This window comes from Zootoca vivipara, chromosome 5 (assembly GCF_963506605.1).
Source record: "Zootoca vivipara chromosome 5, rZooViv1.1, whole genome shotgun sequence".
Classification (NCBI taxonomy): domain Eukaryota; kingdom Metazoa; phylum Chordata; class Lepidosauria; order Squamata; family Lacertidae; genus Zootoca; species Zootoca vivipara.
This window is the reverse complement of record NC_083280.1, coordinates 14,380,184-14,403,349: the sequence shown is the minus strand read 5'-3', so window position 1 is coordinate 14,403,349 and position 23,166 is coordinate 14,380,184. Positions and strand designations below refer to the sequence as shown.

Genomic DNA, 23,166 nt, shown 5'->3' with positions numbered 1-23,166 from the left:
TGTTCTACACTCTTCAGCTCAATAGTTCATGAATAGATTCCCTGAAACTGACTCACATCAGGCATAATACCAAAAAATAAGGGTGCTTATATTTCCCCTTGCTTCCAAATGTGGTATCAAATTGTTATTGTTATCATTAATTGAATTTGTATACTACTCTTAACAACAGAAAGACACAAAATGAGAATTAAAAATACATAATAAAAACAAACCAATAGCACCCCCACATATTAAAAAAACCCATAGATTGTTAATCTGCTGAATGCCTTGTTGAAGAGAAATGTTTTTGCCAGGTGCCTAAATATATGTAATGAAAATATTCCTTCCAGCAGCACCTTAGAGACCAACTAAGTTTGTCATTGGTATGAGCTTTCGTGTGCATACCAATATATGTAATGAAGTCGCTTATCTACACTCAGTGTATATGCCATATTTCTCCGAAAATAAGCCATACCCCGAAAATAAGCCATAGTGATAGGCAGTTTAACCTTGTAGGTTAAACTGTACCATACTTAATAAAAAAAATAAGACATCCCCTGAAAATAAGCCATCGTGGGTTTTTTTGAGGAAAAATAAATTTAAGACGGTGTCTTATTTTTGGAGAAACACGGTAAGCACCTTCATTACGTATCTTTAAATTAAAGCCTATTTGGGAGCAGAAAAAATGCACAAGTTCAGAATGCTAATATAACTTTCCATCTTACAAATTGTAAGCATTTTTAAAAATAGACAATATGTCATTTATGTTCTAGGAGGACCTTGAAGACCTTATGATAAACTGGACTGAAAGCAAAAGCATTGGTGATGTCATACTCAAATATGTAAGTCTTCAACACTAACTGCAATACCATGAGTGCTCGCATAGCACACGTGGAGGAACCTCCTGGTCTTGGAGGAATTGGGGGAAGCCTTAGTAACCTCGAGCAAAGTTTTGCATTGCATACTTGTACTGTTGCATTTATATACTGCCCCACACCTGTAGATCTCAGGGATGTTGGGGAAGACTGCTGTGGAGTGCCTCTTTAGTGGTTTAGTGGTGACTGAAAATACTTCAGGGCATGATGGTATATTTAAGCTGGTTACTGTAAAGGACCAATTTTTAAAATTACCTTTTCCCACTTCAGCTTTATGCTTGTTGTAAACGAAAGTTCTGCATTCTTTCAGTCAAAAGACTTACTGAAAACATACCCTCCTTTTGTGAACTTCTTTGAAATGAGCAAGGAAATGATTACTAAGTGCGAAAAACAGAAGCCAAGGTTTCACGCTTTCCTGAAGGTAATTACCTTCCCCCCCTTTCCCTTGCTCCCCCCTCTGTGTATATATGTATATGTATATATGTATGTATGTATGTGTGTGTGTAAGGGATTTCATCTGTGTATTGACTTGGAATATGTTTTTGACTTCTGTGTAATAAGTTAGCAGCGTCTAACTTCAATGCCTTTAGAACAGGTGTAGACCGAAGGTGGATTAGGATCTTACCAGTAGATTGGCAGGGTTTCCCCCCCTTTTTTTCTGTTTTTTTAATTAAGGATTTTATTGGTATACAAAGGTAGTACAATGCCTCATATTTTTCCATGTATTGTTTTTACACGTTAATCTTGATTGTTGAGACATTAGGAAGAAGTGGGGGGGGAGAGGTGGGGGGGCTGATTGGCAGGGGTTTTTCACTCCTACTTGCTGAAGCATTTAAAATATTGCTTACCTGCTCTTCATTGCCAAGGTAATCCCAAAGCAGGTTGCCTAAAAAGTCACATATGTGCTACTAAAGGTAAAGGGACCCCTGACCATTAGGTCCAGTCGTGACCGACTCTGGGGTTGCGCGCTCATCTCGCATTATTGGCCGAGGGAGCCGGCGTATAGCTTCCAGGTCATGTGGCCAGCATGACAAAGCCGCTTCTGGAAAACCAGAGCAGCACATGGAAACGCCATTTACCTTCCCGCTGTAGCGGTTCCTATTTATCTACTTGCATTTTGACGTGCTTTCAAACTGCTAGGTTGGCAGGAGCTGGGACCAAGCAACGGGAGCTCACCCCGTCCCAGGGATTCGAACCGCCGACCTTCTGATCAGCAAGCTCTAGGCTCAGTGGTTTAACCACAGCGCTAATGTGCTACTACATTTTATCAAAACAAAGTAAGCGAGCAATAGTAGCACTAACAAACAGTCCACAAGATAGTAATCAAACAGATTCAAGTTTCCTCTCAAGCTATTGCCTAGATGAATGAAGTCAGAGTTTGCACCAGCTGTATTCTGGCCTGGGCAGGGAGACAGGGAATTCCATATGGAGAGCCCCCCCCTCCCCCGGCATTGCCACATAGTGAGCTTGGTCCAAATGCATCACAGTGAGCAGGGCCTCCCCTTATTTATTTATGATTTGTACCCCGCCCATCTGACTGGTGCCTCCAGCCAATGATAGATCTAAGAGCACCATCAGATTGCACATCTGTTTGTTTTGGAGGGAGGGCAGCTCCGTCCAGTGTTGAAAACCTGCCCACTTCTTTGGCCTTACTATCCACAGGGCCTCTATCTTGTTAAGATGGAGCTTCAACTTGGCCCTCATCCAGCTCACCACTTGTCTAAGAACCAGGGCTTGCGCCTTCCTTTCTGACTTGGATATACAGAGAAAGTAGAGTTGGGTGTCATCAGCATACTGAGGGCATGTCAGCCCATAACACTCCATACAGTTCCCAGTGGATTCATATAGATATCCAGTAGTCTTGGGAGCAAGATGGAAACCTGCAGAACATCACAGAATAATTGCTATAAGGCTGAGTTTCTTAGTGACATTTCTGAAAACACCCCTGTAGAATTGCCGTATTTCCTACTGCCAACCCGTTTAGTCGATCCAGCCAATATGGTCAATGATACTGAGCGCTGCTGAGAGATCAAAGAGAAGCAACAGGATCACATTCCCTCTATCCCTGTCATTGGTCAGGGTAACCAAGGCTGACTCAGTTCTGAAGCTAGGCCTGAATTTTTGTTGGGAATGGATCCAGACAATGCAGTGGGGGATTCTCTTTCCAGGCCCCTGTGGGGCAGTGTGAGGAGGGTGGGGCAGCTCAGAGACCAGCGATGGCGACGGTGGCTGCTCGGAGGACTCCCAAAGAATCAAGAGAGGACTGAAGGAATAGTCCACAAGGGAAGGTGTTCAACAAGGGGTGAGGGGCTGCTGGCTCTGCAGGCAAGGGGTGACATACCGGTAGTTGTGCTTTGGAGACTCAGAGCATTTCCCCACAGGGGAGCCGCAGAAAGAATGTAGTTGGTCAGGGGAGCTGTGGACTCAAAAAGGTTGAAAACCTCTACAGATAATGCATTTTTTCTAAGAGCACCTGGCCACTACACTTTCCTTAGAAAGGGGATGTTTGTGACTGGGTGGTAGTTGTTGCAAACCTCTGAGTCTGGTGCAGGTTTACTGAGGAACGGTTGCACTACTGCCTCTTTAAAGACAGCGGGCATCTACCCCTCATGCAAAGAAAATAAGAATTTCACACATAGCAATGGCAAGGATTGAGTCGGTACTTTGCTCTCAATAGATAAATCAAGCTAAACCAGAGTGTGGTCGACAGAGTTTGGCAGAACTCCTCATCCGACCTGTTCAGAGGCTGCCTAGTGTTGCCCTTCTTCTAAATGGTAAGTGAGGGCTAGTTTTGCATTGCTTGTTTTTGTAGAGGAAGTGAGATGATTCCTTAGTTTTAGTTGCTTTGAATTGGGAGAGCTAAACGCTCTGTAACTGAAACGGGCTTCATCTGACTCCATGCCCTTTTCTGAAAATGTACATGACCAGAGCTGCTCTAGGGATGGTGGATACTTGAGCATCATTGTGTTTTAAATTTTCAAATCGATCTGTTTAAGGCTCTAACACTACGGAGATCTTTAAACTGGCTTTCAATTAAGAGGAATAATGGAATGCAATTGGGCAGTGACTGACAACTCCCCCCCCCAAAAAAAACACCTCTGTAAATTATCTATCACTAAAACATATGCAGTTCTTAAATCCGTTTGCCACCTACTGTTAAGTATAGTCATACAGGCCTAACCTGCATAATTTACATCAGGCCTTGAAATAGGTGTGGCTCACTGTTTGAGAGTGTTTGAGAGTGTTTCTAGGTGAGCATTGTTTTTAAAAAGTTGCACTTTTTGCACTTCCCTGTTGTAGACATTAAGAAACATACGGCAGAAGACAATCCTGACAAGGCAACTCTAGAGAGAGCCATTGAGTCGCTAAAGGAAGTGATGACGTAAGTGGTGATACTAGTTACTAGGAGATATTATCTGGTTCTGATATTAGTATGGTAGACTAGCTTGGCAGTAAGACAGTAAGACATACTGCCTATTGAGCAGACAAGTATTCTACATCTCTCTCTCTCCCCCTACCTACCATACTTGTCTGTTCAATAGGCAGCATGCATTATATATAGTTTTTAAAAGTTGTATTTATAAATGTAATTGTATTGACTAATTCAGTACAGTGGTACCTCAGTTTTCGAACGTAATCCTTTCCAGAAGACTGTTCGGCTTCTGAAATATTCGAAAACTGAGGCGCAAAGGGTCTTGCAGAGGCAGCCTGCAATTTCAATGGAGAAAAACGCAGTGGAAGCTGTTCAACCTCTGAGGCATGTTCGAAAACGGAATCATTTACTTCTGGGTTTTCGGCGTTTGAAAGCCGAAACGTTCGGTTTCCAAGACGCTCAAAAACTAAGGTACCACTGTATATGTAACTGATCTATTCTCTTATATTGTAAATTCATTTGGCATGCCTCATGGGAAGCTATCAGCAAATGAAACTCCTGCATTGCTGGGGGTTGGACCTTCCAATTCTACTATTCTATGATGCTAGGAAATAAATAACAATGGTATGGTTTATCCTGTGGTATATCGCCGGCCTGTATTTCCAGTTGCCAAAAAAGAAAAGAAAAGAGAAAACAAAGCCATGGTAATGCTGCTGTTGTGATGAGGTAGCTAGGTTCCCAGCTGAACTGTGGGTTCCATCTCAAAAGCCACACATCAAATTGTACTCAATGGAAAAAAGTTACGAGCGTTTAATTCTCCTCGAAACTGGGAGGCCCTGCTTTGGCACTGCTATCCATTTGATACATCATTTTGTAATGAGAGGTGTCTTACTTCAAAGATAAGTTACCTGCTGCTTTTCAGAACCTTTTTGTGGAAAAGGTGCTTTTTCTTGTTACAAGAGCTTTTCCTTAAGGTGATGGGATATATTATGAATCCTTTCCCTTACTCCCGAAGCCAGTGAAAATTCAAATGACGACGATAGGAATTCTGTAGGAATTGCTTGTGCTGCAGGAGACTCCCATGACTGCTGTCGGTGTGAAGGGTCAGCATTGTAGCAGCTGCCTAGTACGTAGCTTTGCAGCACTTTAAGGGAGGAAAATTCAGCAAATTTCTTTTGATGAACCCCTGCCCCCTTTGGGCCTTCCTCAAGTGGAAAACACTTCTCCTTAGTCTTCAACTGCTGACACGGCTGCTCGTCGCAGTCTTTTCACATTTCCCAAGTCTGTGCGGGAAATTAATGTGGGCAGAATTTAAAAACGGAACTCTCATAAAAGGTGGTGTTTCTTTTATTTTTTTAAAGTAATTTTCTTTTCTGTCTTTACAAATATAGCATACAGCTTACATAAACATCTCTCCCTCCCCCCTTTTGACTTCCCTCGACTTTCATTTCTGATTTATTAACCTCATCAATATATTCTGCTATTTTCTACAAATACCACATTTTCCCTTTTGTTACATTATCTATTCCCTATCCATAAAAGGTGGTTTTCTGTTTGTGTGTAGCTTTGTATTTTTGCATGGTGTTGGTATGCATATAGATAGCTTAATTCTCCTGTGGTAGTCTTGGTTTCTGGGTAGCCGACTTAACGAAGTGGCCGTTCTGCAGATGAAGGGGCTGTTCAGCTATAGATGTGTGCATAGACACATGTTTGGGGTGTGTGTGTGTGTGATTGTGTGTGCACACTCACACTCCCCACCCATAATAGTCGCTGAGCAAAAGCTTATGTCAATAACTTAAAGTAGTGGATCTGACCTTCACGTGCAAGGAAGCAGATACCTGGATGCCCTGTCTGCATTGGACCTAAACCCTTTTCAACTGAAAAGTCTTTTTCTGCTCTTTTCCCCAGGCATATTAATGAAGATAAAAGGAAAACGGAAGCCCAAAGGCAGATTTTTGATGTTGTCTATGAAGTAGATGGCTGCCCGGTAAGTAATGGTGCAGCTGAGCCTGATGATGTGTGGGGTGGAGTCCTTTTGTTAGCCAGATATGACCCTTTGTTAGGGGGAGGAGGAGGGGAAGAATAAATTTTAATTGGAGAGTCTTCCCACTAACACTCCCGGGCCAGTGGGGTTGCTGTGGGCCCCAGCTCCTGTTTGAAATATTGGTTCAGCTTTTCTCTAGCAAACCTGAGCCGCTTCATACTCTACACGCTTCTCAACAATTGTGAGGTCAGCTATCCTGTGCTGTTTCATCTCTCTGCACTTCGGTTTTTTTTAAAAAATGTATGTTTAACTTGCTACATGTTCAGGGTTTTTATTGAGATGAACGGGAGAATGAAGCTGCCCAACCCCTAATTGAACTGGATTATATGCTCGGCAAGTTCTTAAAATAGGGTAGAGGAAATTAATTGGAATTTTGGTTGTACCATAAATTCCACCCTTTTTGGTTCTGCCACTTCAAGAGGACTAGAATATTTTCCCTGTTTTTGTAACTACTAGCAGATTCCCGTATCTAATCAAAAACCACTGCAAGGCTTTATTGGACCTTAGGAGTAAGTTTTACCCTAGGAGGTTAACTCTGCTTCAGGCTGGCTTTATATTGGTACAGGAACTATAGTTTTCATAGTGCAAACTTCTAACATGGATTTCTTGGTTGCAATATTCTGTTGAGCTCTCCAACCCCATTAGGTTATCGGGGTACTTTGGATTCCTTCCACTATGAGTTCAGTACATCTCCTATGCTTTTTGTTTTTCTTTCTTGTCTCCTTTCTTCTTCCAAGGCTTCCACATAGCCCAATGAGTTAACACTGTGGAACCTAACATACCCCAATAGATTAGGAATGTGTTCCATGTTTTTGGAATGTGATATCATTAACAACTAATTTTTGCATGCTGAACTGGAGTAATTTTGAAATTCATCATTAACTTTATTTCCAGATAGAGTTTTTGAAAGCGTCTATTGACCCTAATAATGCTGTAGAAAAAAATGTGTAGGGTTACAGCAGGGGTCGGCAAGATTTATCTTGCCTGGGCCAGTTCACTCCAGCGGAGATCCCTCCGTGGGCTGGATGCATACGCGCGTGAGTGCGCGCGCCAGCAATTTCCGGAGTCTGTGTCTGCTCAGATGCAATTTCCAGCACCGCAGAAGCGAGTCCCTGCACTGCGCTGCGCCAGTTTAGTGCAGCGCGCAGGGACTCGTTGAGCAGATGGCTTGGTTCGGGGGCAGCTCGTGGGCTGGTTAAACAACCCCCGTGGGCCACTTGTGGCCCACGGGCCTTAGGTTGCCTACCCCTAGGTTACAGAACAAATAAGCTGATGTACTGGATAAGTATTCTGTTGTTGGACAATGAGAGGACTCCTGTATGAGCTTCTGAAAGGGTTCAGTAAGGCAATGTTACCTGCTGTGAAATCTAATCTGCAGAATAGCATAAATATTACTGTCCAGCAGGTTTTTGAATGTTATACAGATCTTTTAGGTTAAAAGTCTGCTCTGTTTAATTTTATTTCTTGGTGACAAAGCACCTTCCTGAACTATTCTGTTCTATTTTTTTAAATGAGTTTCTCCTATACCCCACAGGCCAATCTCTTGTCATCTCACCGAAGTCTAATTCAGCGGCTGGAAACAGTTGCGCTTGGTGACGACCTCTGTGACAGAGGGGAGCAGGTCACCCTGTTCCTTTTTAACGACTGCCTGGAGGTAAGTCTATAGATATTCATTTGGCTGTGACATTCTGGAATGACTTGCAACCCAGAGGAATAAATAGTAATCCAAATACTTGCAACCTACGAAGGACGACTGGAACATAGTCTTGACAGAAAGCTTTACGCTATATGTGCCACTCAGTCAGTTGGTAAGAACTGCTGCACAAACTGTCAACAAGGAACACTTTATTTCTGCGGACTTAATGGTTGGTAGCTCGATACGGGGATTAGTGGAGAAGACAGAGCAACTTTCTGCTGCCATGTCTTACTATTAGTAGTGAAATATTTGCTGCAGGAGAGATGCTGCCACTGAGAAGCAAGCAGAGAGACCTTTGAGTAATTCTTCCCCCTACACGAATTCTCGCAGAAATGTACTACACTGGCATTGTATGGGTTATTGACTTACGAGCAGAGTTGTGCTCTAGAAAATTCTTCCGCAAGAGGCTGAATTCTGTAACCTGTATAAATTAGGCAAGTTGAATAAACTTGCATCTCGAGTCATGACATTGACGCCCTGCTCCTGAATCTCTACTTGGTCCACCCTTTTTCTTTTTTAAGGAGCATCTGCTGGCCCTGGAATGCTGACATCTCTTGCAATTTTGGGTTTCTGCTGGCAGATGCTGGAGGTGGAAAGTTGTTAACAAGCCTCCCCCAGTTTTTAGATCAAAGATTTGGGCAGGGGGAGGTTGCTGATCAGTTGATTGCCATGTGTACATTTACTTGTGGTGGTAGTAGCTGCTCTGGAATAACTCGGTAGAGCATGAGACTCTTAATCTCAGGGTCATGGGTCCAAACACCACCTTAGGTAAAAAAATTCCTGCATTGCAGAGCGTTGGACTACACAACCTGTATGGTCCCTTCTAACTACCATTTTTTGATTCCATGACTACAACCTCGTCTGGCTGTCTCTCCCCTCATAGTTAATCCAGAGCTCTTTAAAATTGCAGTATTACAACCAAGGCAGTTTTATTGGGCTGTTGCATGTAGGAGCAGCACTTCCTACATCTTATTTACAAAACTCAGCATGATCCTGGGCATATTTACATAGAAATAACAACCCACTGTGTTCAAAGGGGCTTTACTCCCAGGTAAGCGTACATAAGATTACAGTCTGTGTCAACTGAGGAAACTATTGCTGGGTTCATCGTTTCCTCCAGTCTAGTTGGCTGATGCTTTTGTCAAGTGTTGGCTTCTTGCACCTCCGTATTTTGATTAAACCAGTGTTCTCATTTCTGTAACTGAGTACTTATTAACCTGAAAAAGAGAGCTGCTTTAAATCTCCCCCGCAGCCTTCTTTTTGCCGTCCTTTTTGCCGTCCTGTCTTCCCATCCCTAATGTCCACCTGATGCGATGCAAGCAAAAGAAGATTGCTTTTCACATCTTTGGGATTGATGCATCTTGGTTACTCTAGTGGTAGCTCATCAAAATCGGTTGGTCTCTTGGCGCCACTTAGAATCCTGGCATTTGTTTCAAGTTCTCAAGACAGTGGCTCAGCAGCGCACAAAGTTCTCGTGGGGCTTATTTATATTTAATGTGAATAAATAACATGTCTGTGCCAGGTAAGTCTGTTTTGCTTCTGCTTAAGCTATACAAAATGTGTGCGTAAAGTGTCCACACAAGCAGTATAACCTGTAATTGCTGTTGGAAAGATACTGAGCTAGGGGAAAAGAAACTAATCAAGTTTCAGAGGCTTGAGTCTATAGCATGGGGGAGGCCATAAAGCACACATTTCATTGTAGTCTGTACAATTTGCAACACCAGGGATGTGGAACTCTGCTTAAAAATCTGCCTTCAATAGCCACAAGTTAGCTTGAACCTCACCCTTGACCAGTGGTTTTTAAGAATAATAATAATAATAATAATAATAATAATAATAATAATAATAATAATAATAGAATACTTATACCCCGCCCATCTGGCTGGGTTTCCCCAGCCACTCTGGGCGGCTTCCAACAGGAGATTAAAAATACATTAAATCTCCAACAGGAGATTAAAAATACATTAAAACATCAGTCAATAAAAATCTTCCCTAAACAGGGCTGCCTTCAGATGTCTTCTAAATGTCAGATAGTTGTTCATTCCTTTGACATCTGATGGGAGGGAGGTTCACAGGGCGGGAGCCACTACCGAGAAGGCCCTCTGCCTGGTTCCCTGCAACCTTGCAGTGAGGGAACTGCCAGAAGGCACTTGGCGCCGGACCTCAGTGTTCGGGCTGAATGATGGGGGTGGAGATGCTCCTTCAGGTATACTGGGCCGAGGCCGTTTAGGGCTTTAAAGACTTCAACAGTGGCCCATGGAGCTGTAGTTGTCAAGATGGTAGCCGGGCTGTGAATAATGTGTTGTTTGGTTGCATAATCCAGTTTTCTAAATCTGCTTTTACTTTGTGTCAGACAAAATCAGTCAATCAATCCCTGTCTAGCCCGTATGCTATCATTGAAAAATATTTTAGTCTTGCCCTTTTCTGCTTTTTAAGAAGGAGCTTCACGGAAGCTAACTATAGTAAAAGGCAATATCAATAAAATCTCAAAAACATAAAGCAGCAACAAGTTTAGCAAATCAGCAAGCAGATCCCAGGTACACACTGTGTCCAACTGAGATGTATGTGTCTATATTGGGGATGATTAACCTTTTTTGGGGGTGCTGGAGAGCCACATTCACCTTTGGCCAGCTTTCTGGGGGCTGCATGGCTCTAGTGGGTGTAGCTACCCCATACTGATTGTGTATGCACATACAGCACACAGCTGTGCAGATCAGCTGGGAGGTGGGGAGCTGTCACCGTTGCCCCATTCATGAAATGGTTGCTCTGTTGATTGAGTTGTGGGTATTTTGCATCCCAACCCAGTACTCTGATGGAGAGCTTTAAATCTCTCTACCCACCTCAGTGCTTTGTCTACTCCCCCCCCCATTGCCAAAATTGGTGGACCCAAATCTGGGGTTTAGACACCCATCATCTAGACAGTATGAGTAGGACTTAAAGTGGAAGAGCTAGACATAGTCTCAGGATAGGAAGTTTTGCAGCAGGCTGCCTATATCAGGAATGCCAAGGATTTCATATTCTCCAGCCGTGTGAGATGCAACAATGGGGCCTCCTATGAAGACATATGACATACAGAGGCAGTCCTTAAAGTTCTCCAGGTTTTGGATCTATATTTGGCATGCCTAGATGTGTTAATGTAATGATGCTGCTCTTAATTTGGAAGCTGGTCTACGTTCTTTGAGCTGCTTGGCTTGCTTGTGTTGTTGCCTTCTGCTTGCTCCCAGTTCTTTTGTATTTTAGGCTGATGATCTGTTCTTATTAAGACTCCCTCCCTGGATGAAGGAATTGCTGCAAAAAAAGTTGTTTCAGTTGGGCTCTCTCCTCATTTGTTGTCTATAAACTTGTTCACATTAAACCGTAGTAGTTTTATTATTATTACAGTCGTACCTCGGGTTACGACTACCTCGGTTTGCAAACAGTTCGGGTTACGAACTGCGCAAACCCGGAAGTGTTTTCGCCGTGCGTGCGCAGAAGCGGCGCACGCGCGATCTGCGCATGCGCAAAATGGCGGCGCCCATCGCGTTCGGGTTACGAACTATTCGGGTTACGAACTGCGATCCGGAACGGATCGCGTTCGTAACCCGGGGTATTACTGTACTATTATATTCCACCCATCTGGCAGGGTTTCCCCAGCCACTCTGGGTGGTTTACAGCATACGGTGCAATAGTGTAGCATATATACTTGCTTGCAAGGTCCTTTCACAATTGAGGGGACTTAATTCAAAATGTATCTACTTGTGGGTGGAAGCGAGTACCCTTTTTTTACAAGTGCCTGGTACAATGCGCCTTTACTATCCATATGCAATTCTGGAGCATTTTACAAGTAGAATGTAGAATTCAGCATGTGGTTTTTCAAGGGAACATAAAAACTGACTGCCTTTTAGGAAAAAATAGTGAACTTAGCATTTTGCAATAGAAACATGAATCTGTATGTTGCAATTGTTTAGGATTTTCAGAAGCTGTCACCGAACTTTCAGTCTAAATGTTTCTGGGGATATAGGAGCTGGTTGTTTTCATGCTTCTTTTCTTCTCCTCCTCTTTTTTTTAACAGATTGCAAGGAAGCGGCACAAAGTCATGGGTGGTTTCAAGAGTCCTCATGGCCATACCAGGCCACCAGCCTGTCTCAAGCACATAATCCTTATGCCTCTGTCTCAGATCAAGAAAGTACTAGACATCCGAGAGACAGAAGGTATGAACATTGGCAATGGAATGTGGATTTTTGAGGACTAATAATGCAGAGTGACGGACTTCAAACGCTGATATGTTTTGGCACAGCTAAATAACAAGATACCTTCCAAAGAGGTTTCACCTGGGGGCCAGGGAGCTGGAAGTAACCATTAAAAGGAGCAGTGAGAGAAGACAGTCAAATGTCAGGAGTTGGAGAAAATCACTCAAGGCTTTCAGAGCTCACAGCCCTTCAACGAGTGTTTCCATGTGCCTTGGCAGAAAGCTTTGTCTAAAAATAAAGCTTTATATGTGGGCGTATTAACCTTTTAAGAGCAAAGATTGATACGACTGGCACTTGAAACTTAAACAGGAGTTAAACCCACAGTTCTGTCTTAAGATCCTTCAGCAGGCTTGTGTAACTTTCTCTAGACCAGTGTTTCTCAACCAGTGTGCCTCCAGATGTTTTGGGACTACAACTCCCATCATCCCTAGCTAGCAAGACCAGTGGTCAGGAATGATGGGAGTTGTAGTCCCAAAACATCTGGAGTCACACTGGTTGAGAAACACTGCTCTAGACTATCATTTATATGGCTGCATGTTTCACTGAAATCAGTGCGACTTCCTTCTGTAGATAGCACTGTAATCTTAATATCCTGCATCTGCAGACTCTGCAATGATGTGTGGCAGAGCATCATTCTAGGGTGCTGGAAAGATTCTCTTCCTGTAACTTCAGAAATAGTGTTCTGCATCAAGGTCAGCCTCTGTGCAGACCTGCTTGTTACAAATTTAAAGCTAACTGAAGTTAAGGAGGAAGCTAAGGGTTATGTATAATTTCCCTATCTGCAAATACCCACTCTGCCTGGGTTTGACATGAAACCTTAGCAGTTGCCATCCTGGATAAGAATGAGCCTTGTTGTCGTCATCTCAACAATGCTGTTTTAAACCAGGGTTGCAAAGTGGGTTTAAGAGCATTCCCAGGATCATTTTAACTTAGCTTGGCGATTGCATGTAGAAAAGCCAGCATGGTATAGAGCAGGTATGGGAAATCAGTGGCTCTCCTTTCTCCTGAACTTCTGCTCCTGTCATCCCTGCCGATTGATATTGCTTGCTGAGGCTCATGGGAGCTGTAGTCTTTAACATTTGGAGTGCCAAAAGTTCCCCACACCTGGTAGAGAGTACAGTGGTACCTCTACTTACGAATGTTTCTACTTACGAACGGAGCTCTATTCGCCATCTTGCATGCGGTTTAGATAGGATTTTTTTCTACTTACAAATTTTTTCTCCCAATGCAATCCTATGGGATTCAACTTACAATTTTTTTCGACTTACGAATGTGCGTTCGGAACGCATTAAATTTGTAAGTAGAGGTGCCACTGTATTGACCTACTGAGAGGAAGAACTTGGTTCAAGTCCCTGTTGGGCCATGAAGGCTGGTGGGTGACCTTGGGCCAGGCACTTGCTCTTGCACTCCAAGCCAAACCTTCATGACCTGGCTGTGATTGAAGGAGAGGGAAATAAGGTGGGGAGGCGACTTTAGTTCATAGGCGGTGGAAAGTTATGCACAAAATCCTATGGCTTTTTTTGTGAATAATTTTTATTCTTTTTCCAATTTAAAAACATATTAATAACAAATCAAACCAAATATTTCCACATTCAAAAACAAAAAACAATATAGCCAATTATATAATCCGAATTAATTAATTTCAGTGGGACTTACCGTGTTCTGGATTTCAAGAGCTAAATGTCCATCCTTTATCGTTCTGTTAACTTCTCTATTACAGTGGTGCCTCTATTTACGAATAACTCTACTTACGAATGTTTCTACTTATGAACGGAGCTCAGTCCGCCATCTTGGATGCGGTTTAGATAGGATTTTTTCTACTTACGGATTTTTAGATAGGGTTGCTTCGACTTACGAATTTTTTTCTCCCAATGCATTCCTATGGGATTCGACTTACAAATGTGTGTTCGGAACGCATTAAATTCGTAAGTAGAGGTACCACTGTACCTTGATTTGCCCTCCTTTCACTCTAAGGTCCTCAGGCAGATTAAGAACAATTTGTATTTAAAATGTTACGTGAGTTGTCAAAAGAAAGAATCCCTGAATACAAGCAATACCAGGAGGAATAATTTCACTAGGTATTCTCCCATGCCCGAGCAGTAACAGTGCTTAAAAACCAGGGCATAACTGCAAAACACAAGGTCTTTTAAAAGCACCATACACTATGATTATATGGTAAGGTTGAAAGGTTTGGACCTTTGTCACTGAAGGTGTGGCAGTGCCACTCGCCTCTTGCTTCTGAATTCTGTGGATATTTATCTTCTGGATCTTTATTCTGCTCACACGGCTTTGTAGACTTCACTGTCCCCCGAGATGCTGTACCTTGTTTTGGTCACGGCAGACCTGTAATGGTTAAATAAAGCATCTTGCAGCTTCACTACTGCTTAAAGAGCTTGGTTGAACTTTGCCCCCTTGTTTTCTATGGGCGGGAAAAACTGACCCACCTAATGTCCGACATGTGGTGGTGTTTTCTCAAGTATTAGAAGTCCTGTGCCCTGGTTCTCCATCGCAAATGTGCAGGACGTGTTTTTAGACCTCCTTCTGTAGCCCCCCCACATGGCGGCTGAAATAGGGAGGCGCTGCTGAGATGAATGTATGAAGGGTCAGTTCTGTGCGGAGATGGCCTGCATGCTTCTCTGGTATGCAGGCTTCTAAAATTCGGTTCTTGTGCTGACCTAGGACAATACTCAGTTGTCCACACTTTCCTCCTCCTCCTAATAGCGAGTTGCTAAGATTGCTGACAGATCTGTTGCTGTTGTTTGCAGAGTGCCACAAAGCATTTGCGTTAGTTGTGCGACCACCGACCGAGCAGAGCAACTTGTTGTTCAGCTTCCAAATAACGACTGAAGAACCTCCCAAGGAGAACTGGCTGAAGATGCTGTGCCGGCATGTAGCCAACACGATATGCAAAGCAGATGCTGTAAGTTCTTGATATCGGAGCTGATGAGGGGGCTGTACCTTGAATCTGTTTAAAATGTGTAGAGCTTTAAGAGTTCTATGTAAGATGGCTATGCCAGGACTAACGGGCCCACTGGTAGCATGTCTTGCGGCTAAAAATATGCAGCACAAGAGGGGAAAGGGGCAGGGAGGGAAGAGGAAAATCAAAATCAAAACTCGGGCATCAGTTATTAAACAGTTGTTCCTATAACAGCCCCCTGGCACAGTTCAGGGGCAGGAGGTGCCACAGAGCCACAGCTCAACATGTTTGGATTCAGAAAAGACCCCTTTGAGTTAAATGGCACTTAACTCCCAAGTGAGGATCAAAGCCGTACGAACAACAAGAGCAGTGCTCTTGTTTGCATGGTATGCTTGTCTGGAGTTATTGCCGTAACAGGTGCAGCACATCTGTGTTTGGAGTGCACTGTTGCACTTAAATAGGGGGGTTTAGCAGCTCCGTGCATACTCCAAATAAGGAGGTGAATTGAAGTGATGTGGCCCATGATTTCACGTTTCCAAGTTGAGTTGTGCTGTTAACAAGCCATATGGTGGGGGGGGTCAGGGACCTCCTAAGCTTCTGATTCACTTTGGGACTTCTCTTCTCCCCCCACCCACAAGATGAAGCCTGCCAAATCTCAGAAAAATAGGTGCACAGAACCCTTTTTCCTTTTCTGAGAAACGAAACCAAGCTGCCCAGAGCTTTGTAAGGGTGGGGTAGGGTGCGGGAATCCCTTGTTTTGCTAGACAAGCCGAGCTTTTAATCACAGTGAATTCTTTTTCTGAATCACTGCAGTCAGTGATTGGGAGGGGGGGACGGGAATGATGTTGAAGTAAATAAACCTCTCTATGTGGGTCATCTTTCTCTAAGCTTTGGCTGTGTGATAGCAGGACATACGGAGTTAGGTTATTGTGTCAGCCTGCTTCTTTCCCAGTTAGTCTTTTTCATAACAAATAACCTGCTTGTCTGCACTTCTGCTGGTTTCCCACCCAGGGGCAGCTTCATCATGCCTCCCAGCTTTCAAACTTGATTGCCCACAAAAAATAAAATAGAAAAATGATATGTATTTTCCCACTACAAAATGGGAAAGTCTGCTCCTGTGCACCTATTTTTCTGAGATTTGGCAGACTTCATGCTCTCAGAAGGGGCATTCATGCCTGCAATTCGCAGCTAATTCTGGCAGAAAATAAAGCGTAAGAGGTCTTTTTTTTATTTAAAGGGTGTGTCCCCGCAAAAAACGGCTGCCTGAAATTTGGCAGGCTTAATGCATTCTGAAGGGGCTTTCTTGCCTACAATTTTCACCCACTTATGTGAAGGTTTTTTTTTGAAGGCTACAACAGTTTTTAGATTCCCCATATAGTCAGTGGGTGTGAACTTGGGATCTAACAGATCAGATTTGAACCTGAAGTAATGAATCCAATTATTCAGTTTGGATTCAGAGCAGATTGGGTTGCTTTCAGATGCTGCCAATACAAGGTGAATTTTGTTGCCATTAATCACCCCTAATAAATAGTGTTATATGGAGACCTGCTTTGCCTGCCCACCTATTTAGTATGAGGTAGCATACATTAAATGCCATAGTAGGTCATCCTTTCCAGGAAGCCTGTTGGGCCATGAATGTTAACTATCTCTATTATTTTATAAAAACTCTAAAACAGCAAAATAAAAAGTACAATTAAAATAATTTAATCAAATAGCTTTGAGCAAAGCAATCATTATTTTAATTTGTTGTTGATAACTGCCTTGATGTCTGTTGGGAGAAGACAGAATGTGTGTGTGTGTTAAACAATTATCTTATTTCCAGCAGATCCTGTATGTGCACCATTAGGCTTTTGGTGATCACTTGATTGATTCATTCTTCTAGGGAAAGAGGATTGCCTAATGTCAGTTGTGCATGTATATGCTTAGAAAAGTAAAAGAATGTAGCACTAGGGCTATATCATAAGGTGCCATTTGCTTTCCATATTACTCACAACACACCCCAATTCTAAATATTCTGTATTTCAGTGGAACTGATTTAGGATTGCAAGTGTTCCAAGGGAATTTATTCAACGAAAGACATTGTTTTATATAGTTTTTTTTGTGTCTGCTGCTTTGGTGTAGGGCAATGTCTTATTCACTGGTTTGTGCTTTTAGCCCTGCCAGATTCCTTTAACAACTGCATTTTAAGGAGTTGACTGAAAAGGAGCAATGCATAAGTTCTTGCTCGTGTGTAAGAGTTCTCTGTGGTCAGGACACCCAGCTGTCCTGATGTGACGTTGGGGATGGGGATAAAAGCACAGCATTGCCCTATGTATGAAAAACACAGTTGTTGTCAGGCTGAAACCATGTACAAGTACAGTATATAAAGCCTCATTATATCGGATTCTTCTGACTGTACTTAGGATTTGGCTCCTAAATGTAAAAAAAGACCTTTGAATGTACAAACGGTCTTTGAATAGGCTTTCTCCTGGCAGAGCTAAATACAGTGGTACCTTGGTTCTTGAAGTTAATAGATTAAGGGAGTCCGTTTGACTCCCGAAACTGTTCAAAAACCAAGGAGCTTCCTGCACTCAATCGAAAGCTGTGTCAGACGTTCGGCTTCTGAAAAACGTTTGGAAACCGGAACACTCACTTCCGGGTTTACAGCGTTTGGGAGCCGATTTGTTCGGGAGCCAAGCCGTTTGACTACCAAGGTACCACTGTATCTTGTAAGACCTCTTAAAAACATGGAACATTTCATGGTTGAAAGTGTGCTGCCGTTGAAAAAGGAAGTGGTGTGTATTTTAGCTGCTGTAATAAACTGTGAATGCTGAGAGATCCCCATCACTAGGTTAGACTGGACTGGAATGGTTGCCACCTTGTCAGTTGAAATCGCAAACTTTCCCTTTTCCAGACTAAAGGGACTTCGCTTTTTCATACACTGACTTCCATGCCCCACATGATGGCAGTAAAGCCTTTAATTTTGCTCTTTGTTTTTCCTACCTGCTGGCTAAGCAGTAGAGTTCTGAAGCTTTGCAACTCCTATCTGGAAAGTTTTGTCTTTTGGTAGTGAGAATCTGAGGACTGTGTCTGAGAATTTGAAGTCTGCTGTTGATTTTTGAAATGTGAATCTTTTTAACGCTCATCGAGTAAGTTCTCAAGCCTTCTTTCTTTTGCAGGAAGATCTCATTTATGCTACTGATCCGGATTCCATTGAAGTAAGCACGAAGGATGTGGACAGCACACTGAGCAGGGCATCCCGGGCAATTAAAAAAACATCCAAAAAGGTACGAGGTTTAACTAATAAAGAAATGCTATTCTGAAGCTATCTCCTCGCATCAAGCTTTTTCATTTGGGGGCAAAACCCATTCAGTTCCCTTCCCGGTGACAAGTTTTATTGCACTGGAATATTTGAGCCTAAATGTGACACTTGCACATGCTCCGCACATCAGGAGAGAATGAACGTAAACCACTGACAAATGTTTCCAGAGGTATATTGTGCCAGTAGCCCTCAGTTGTGTAAGGAGCTTTTAGCTGGTGTATGTTGTCTTCTTTCAATCTTTTACGTGTTACTATTTCAGCACAGAGTTTGAGAGCTTAGCACCAGTAAAAAGATCATAACTTTTTCATGTTGAAACAAATTGTGACAAATTTGAGGGGGCAGGGCCATGTTAGTTTTTGTTTTCGACAGTGAAAACAGTGGCCTTTTATGTCACTTCCATTGGCATTTGATTCCACTATTTACAGTTCCCCCCACCTTTCTATATCCAGGGCGTGACTGTTTCTCTATGTATGATTCCTCCCTCCTCATTCCTCTCAATATAGATGTTGATCCTGCATCTGAGGAAGTGAGCTCTAGTCCACAGAAGCTTACACCATAATAAATGCGTTAGTCTTTTAGGTGCTTTAAGAATCTTTGTTGGTTCGTGTTGTTGGGGGGGGGAGTAATATAATGTTGTTTGACTAGCAAATCTATAGGGATATGAAGTGTGAGGCTAGAATAGGCATAAATGGGAACAAGATGGTTGGATGGCCTTACAAGATGGTTGGACGGCTTTAAAGGAACATTAGGCAAATTCATGGAGGGTAAGGCTGCATTTTTAGCCTCCATGGCTATATTGCCAGAGGCAGTATGTCTCTTTGAGTACCAGATGCTGGGAATCATAAGTGGGGTGAGTGCTGTTGGACTGCAGATGTGTTGGACACATCTGGATGGCCACTGTGAGGAAAGGATGCTAGACTAGATGGGAATCTGGCTGGATCCACCAGGGATGTTGTATTCTTATCGAATATATTGAATATATTTAATCCTTGCTGCTTTGGCTAGTGGTAAGCAAAATGCAACAAAACGTATCAGCGCAGAACAGCAGAAAATGCCTTACTGAAAAACGTGGAATGGATTTTCCCGTATTTTAAATAAGGGTAACACTGTAGTCTTTTACTTAATGTGGTTCTTAAAACTCTGCAGGTCACACGAGCATTCTCATTCTCCAAGACGCCAAAGAGAGCGCTCCGGAGAGCATTGATGGCGCACAGCAGCGTCGAAGGAAGGACTTTCTGCCCAGCTAGTGAGAATTACTTAGGAGGACGCCTTGCCAGTACTTCATCGCTAGCTGTAAGTGACTTTTCCCAGAGAAGTCTTGAATAATATAAAAGCCCCGAGTGGGGAGGCTGGCTGTTCTTATTTCAATAATGAAGCTTATTGTAATCATGTCTGTTAATCTCTCTCCGGAAGTCATAACACCTGTGTGGTCAATGTAATTAAAAGATCTCAACTGTAGTAGAGAAATCCACTCTAAATGTCAGCCAGAAGTGAGCATGCCTGGAGGAGATAGTGAGGAATGTATCTTACAGAAGAAAATCTGCTCTCTTGTGACCAATTAAAGACATTTGAGAAAACAAAACGTTTCAGAAACTGAGCTACGAAGGTGCTCAGAGGTTCTGCAGCCATGAAAGAGAGAACAATGTGAGCACAGGAAATTCCTTTTTGGTTGATAAAAGTTGGGGGCCAGGGTGCATAGGAAGCTGCCTTATGCTGAGTCATGTGATTGAGCCCGTCTAGCTCAGTATAACCTACACTGACTGGCAGCAGCTCTTCAGGGTTTCAAATGTGGTCTGTCCCAGCTCTATCTGGGGATGCCAGGGTCTGAACGTAGAACCTTCTGCACTCTGAGCAGATTCCTGAACACTGAGCTACAGTGGTACCCCGCAAGACAAACGCCTCACGCAACGAAAAAATCGCAAGACGAAAGCGTTTTGCAATTTTTTTTGAAGACTCGCAAAACGAAGTCGTCTATGGCTGTGTTTCGCAAGACGAAGCAGCCTCGCGACGGGAAGGGAAGCCGCCGCCTACCTTTAGGACTCCGCCATTACGGCCGGGGGTGACATCCACGGCCACCGCTTCTGCCTCTGGCAGCGCGGCACTCATTGCCTCGGCCTTGCCCTCCTCGGCGGTCATGGCGGCCTCTGTGGCTCCTCCCCGGTGGGATCCGGCAGGAGCAGCACCGGGGCTTGCCAGGCGGCCCTTGGCAACAGTGGCGGTGCCTGAAGGAGCGGAGGCTGTGGCGGGAGGAGACCCCTGGCCCTCCTCCTGCTTCCCCCTCCCCAGAGCCTTAAAGACTTCTGGCCGTGGCGGTTGAGTCGGCGCCTTTTTATTGCGCTTCTTTTTTGCCCATAGGAACACATTAATTAAATTTCAATGCATTCTTACGGGAAACCGCGCTTCGCAAGACGAAATTTTCGCAACACGAAGCGACTCATAGAACGAATTAATTTCGTCTTGCAAGGTACCACTGTATGGCCTTCCTTTAGGGGGAATTTGGATCTTATTAAATGTGGTTATGTTTTCTGGCAAAAAAAGGGCTTCCCAGAAAAGAAGAAAGAAAAAAAGAAAATTGACAAGGAGTAGTTAAAAATATTACAGCTATAAAGATTAATGAAATGCATGGGATGGGATGACACTCTTGAATCATATAGATAAATGTACATTTGGACTGTTAGTCCCTTTGGAGGAGTTGCATTCAATATTTTGTGATGGTGTCTAGATGAATGAATCTAATGAAGGGTGGCTGGCCTTGTCTCCACAGCAGGGCTGCTTGCTCCTCTGATGAACTGTTCAGCTAACCACAACAAACACGGCCAAGTTTTCCCTTTCTACATCAGGCCGTAAGGGAAATAACCTTAAGAGGGTGTCCTTGCACCGTGACAGCACTTGAAATGGGAATGCTCAATATCTCTCGAAAACACAATTTGGTGCTGCCATCCTGCCAAGCAGTGTCTACCATCCTAAACTGGATAGATAGACCTCGTTCCCAGAATATACATAGCTCTCAAGCTGTTGGGAGCAGGAAATTTCTTTGCTCCATTGCGTCAAAACCCATAAAATGTCACAGGTCTCTACTTAGTTTACCTGTTCCCAACTCACTTTTACTGTTATTACGAAAGCAGTTGCATGTGGTGTTGGTACTCTGGGTGAGCCTCTTGGAGCAGAGAGCCTTTGAATAGAATTTTTGCAGACTCTACTCCAAAAGTTTTTTTTTTTTGCCCAATGGAGGAAAGGGAGCAGATGTTAGCTCTGTAGATGTTAAGAAAAGGGGGCTATTGTTAGATGAGCAACTAGTTCTTTCCTAAAAGTGCAGGCGATTTGTTGGGCAGAACTTGTCTCTGAACTGGGAGATAAGGCTCAATACAGCCATGGTGGATATGCTGGGTGGTTTTGAACAAGTTCCTGTGTCATCCCTGAAATGGCAATGTTGACCAAATAATTTAATGACTCCCATCGCAGGGGTAGCATAGAGACCGATTAAGACTGACCTTTAAGCCCAGTAATCTCCAGTTCAGTCCTTGTCTCTGCAGTGTGCTCAGCCGATGACCTTTGCCAAAGTGGTCAATTTTATTGGCTTTAGGTCCACTCATAGATTCTTCGCTTGTAATATTGGCATCTATTGTTGCAATGGTGACTGTAATGAAGTATGCAACTTATTCCACATACTGCTAAGTATTCTCATGGAAGATGAATGAGAAAACATGGAGGTGGCCACTTAAGATGAAATCTAGGCCATATTGTGCCATTAAAAAAAAAATCTACTCTTGCAATTGAAGCACAGTGAGCGCTTTATAATTTGGATATATATCAGACCTAGATATATAAACTAGGTCTGAAGGCTTAAACTAGGTGGTGTCATACACCTGCAGATCTCTTCTTAGAGCCAGAACTTCTCTAGTGCCCCCCCCCTCCACTCTACAACACAACAGGCATTTCCCAGCAGTAGAGTGTCCTTGGGTTGAAACAGACTTTTGTTTTGGACGGTATAAATTACTGAAATAGAGAACAGAGGGATTAGTCATACAGATGGAGAGCATCGTAATCTCTGAAAGGTAAATCTAGTTCAAGCGCATCTTGGACTGAAGGGCTCAAAGGGAAGCAGTTAGTATGTTGTCCTTGGTGTGTCACCTTAGCCAGGCTCTTCCTTAATCTAAAATAAAATGGTATGGGGAGAAGCACAATGAGTGACCGTGAGAGATCTGGACTGAATGCGATGTGTGGATTAACTCTCCGTTCCCCTCTTCCCACAATGTTTTTAGATTACTCGCTGCGCTTCTACGTACAGCTTAAGTGGACCAGTTAAGCACTTTGTTAGTGTGCAGCGTTCCAACTCCGTTGATGGGAACTCCCCGAGCTCTAGGCCTCGGCCTCTGATAGCTGCTTCCCATGGTGTAGAAGGGAGAGTTGCTTCCAGCTCTGACAACCTAAACACCTGTTCCTTGCCCAGCCCTTGCCCAGTCATCAGCACCACCAGAGAGGAAGCTACTGATGGCCTAAAGTGAGCTCTGCCACCTCTTTGCTGGGCACTTCTCGGAGGCAAAGGCCTTAAATAAGGCCTACAGTCTGTCTTAACATTTTTCAGGTTCTGGGCCTCTCCTAAGCACTCTTTCACTTCTATCCCGAAATGCTTGAATTCCTTCATTCGAATTAATGGTGTTTGCCTGGTCACCACTGATACTGATCTTGCTCTGGGTTTCTTTCCATGTTTTCTGGCATTTTAAGGTACATATACTTTTAAAATAAAACAAA

At 43.3% G+C, this 23,166-nt stretch overlaps 1 protein-coding gene across 8 annotated transcripts in view; it reads left to right on the top strand.

Moving 5' to 3' along the window:
* Positions 1 to 23,166, top strand: part of ECT2 (epithelial cell transforming 2) — a 45,843-nt gene that overhangs the window by 20,601 nt on the left and 2,076 nt on the right. For 4 of the 8 annotated variants that reach the window (XM_060274363.1, XM_035133950.2, XM_060274362.1 and 1 more), the window contains 10 exons: positions 753 to 821; positions 1,165 to 1,275; positions 3,532 to 3,628; positions 4,155 to 4,236; positions 6,136 to 6,214; positions 7,806 to 7,925; positions 12,019 to 12,157; positions 14,962 to 15,116; positions 18,272 to 18,379; positions 19,561 to 19,707. In XM_060274363.1, coding sequence (XP_060130346.1) covers positions 753 to 821; positions 1,165 to 1,275; positions 3,532 to 3,628; positions 4,155 to 4,236; positions 6,136 to 6,214; positions 7,806 to 7,925; positions 12,019 to 12,157; positions 14,962 to 15,116; positions 18,272 to 18,379; positions 19,561 to 19,707 — 1,107 coding nt within the window. Of the gene's footprint in view, positions 1 to 752; positions 822 to 1,164; positions 1,276 to 3,531; positions 3,629 to 4,154; positions 4,237 to 6,135; positions 6,215 to 7,805; positions 7,926 to 12,018; positions 12,158 to 14,961; positions 15,117 to 18,271; positions 18,380 to 19,560; positions 19,708 to 22,676; positions 22,980 to 23,166 lie in introns of those variants that run through there. The other 4 variants (XM_060274359.1, XM_060274360.1, XM_060274358.1 and 1 more) reach the window with 3 other exon arrangements.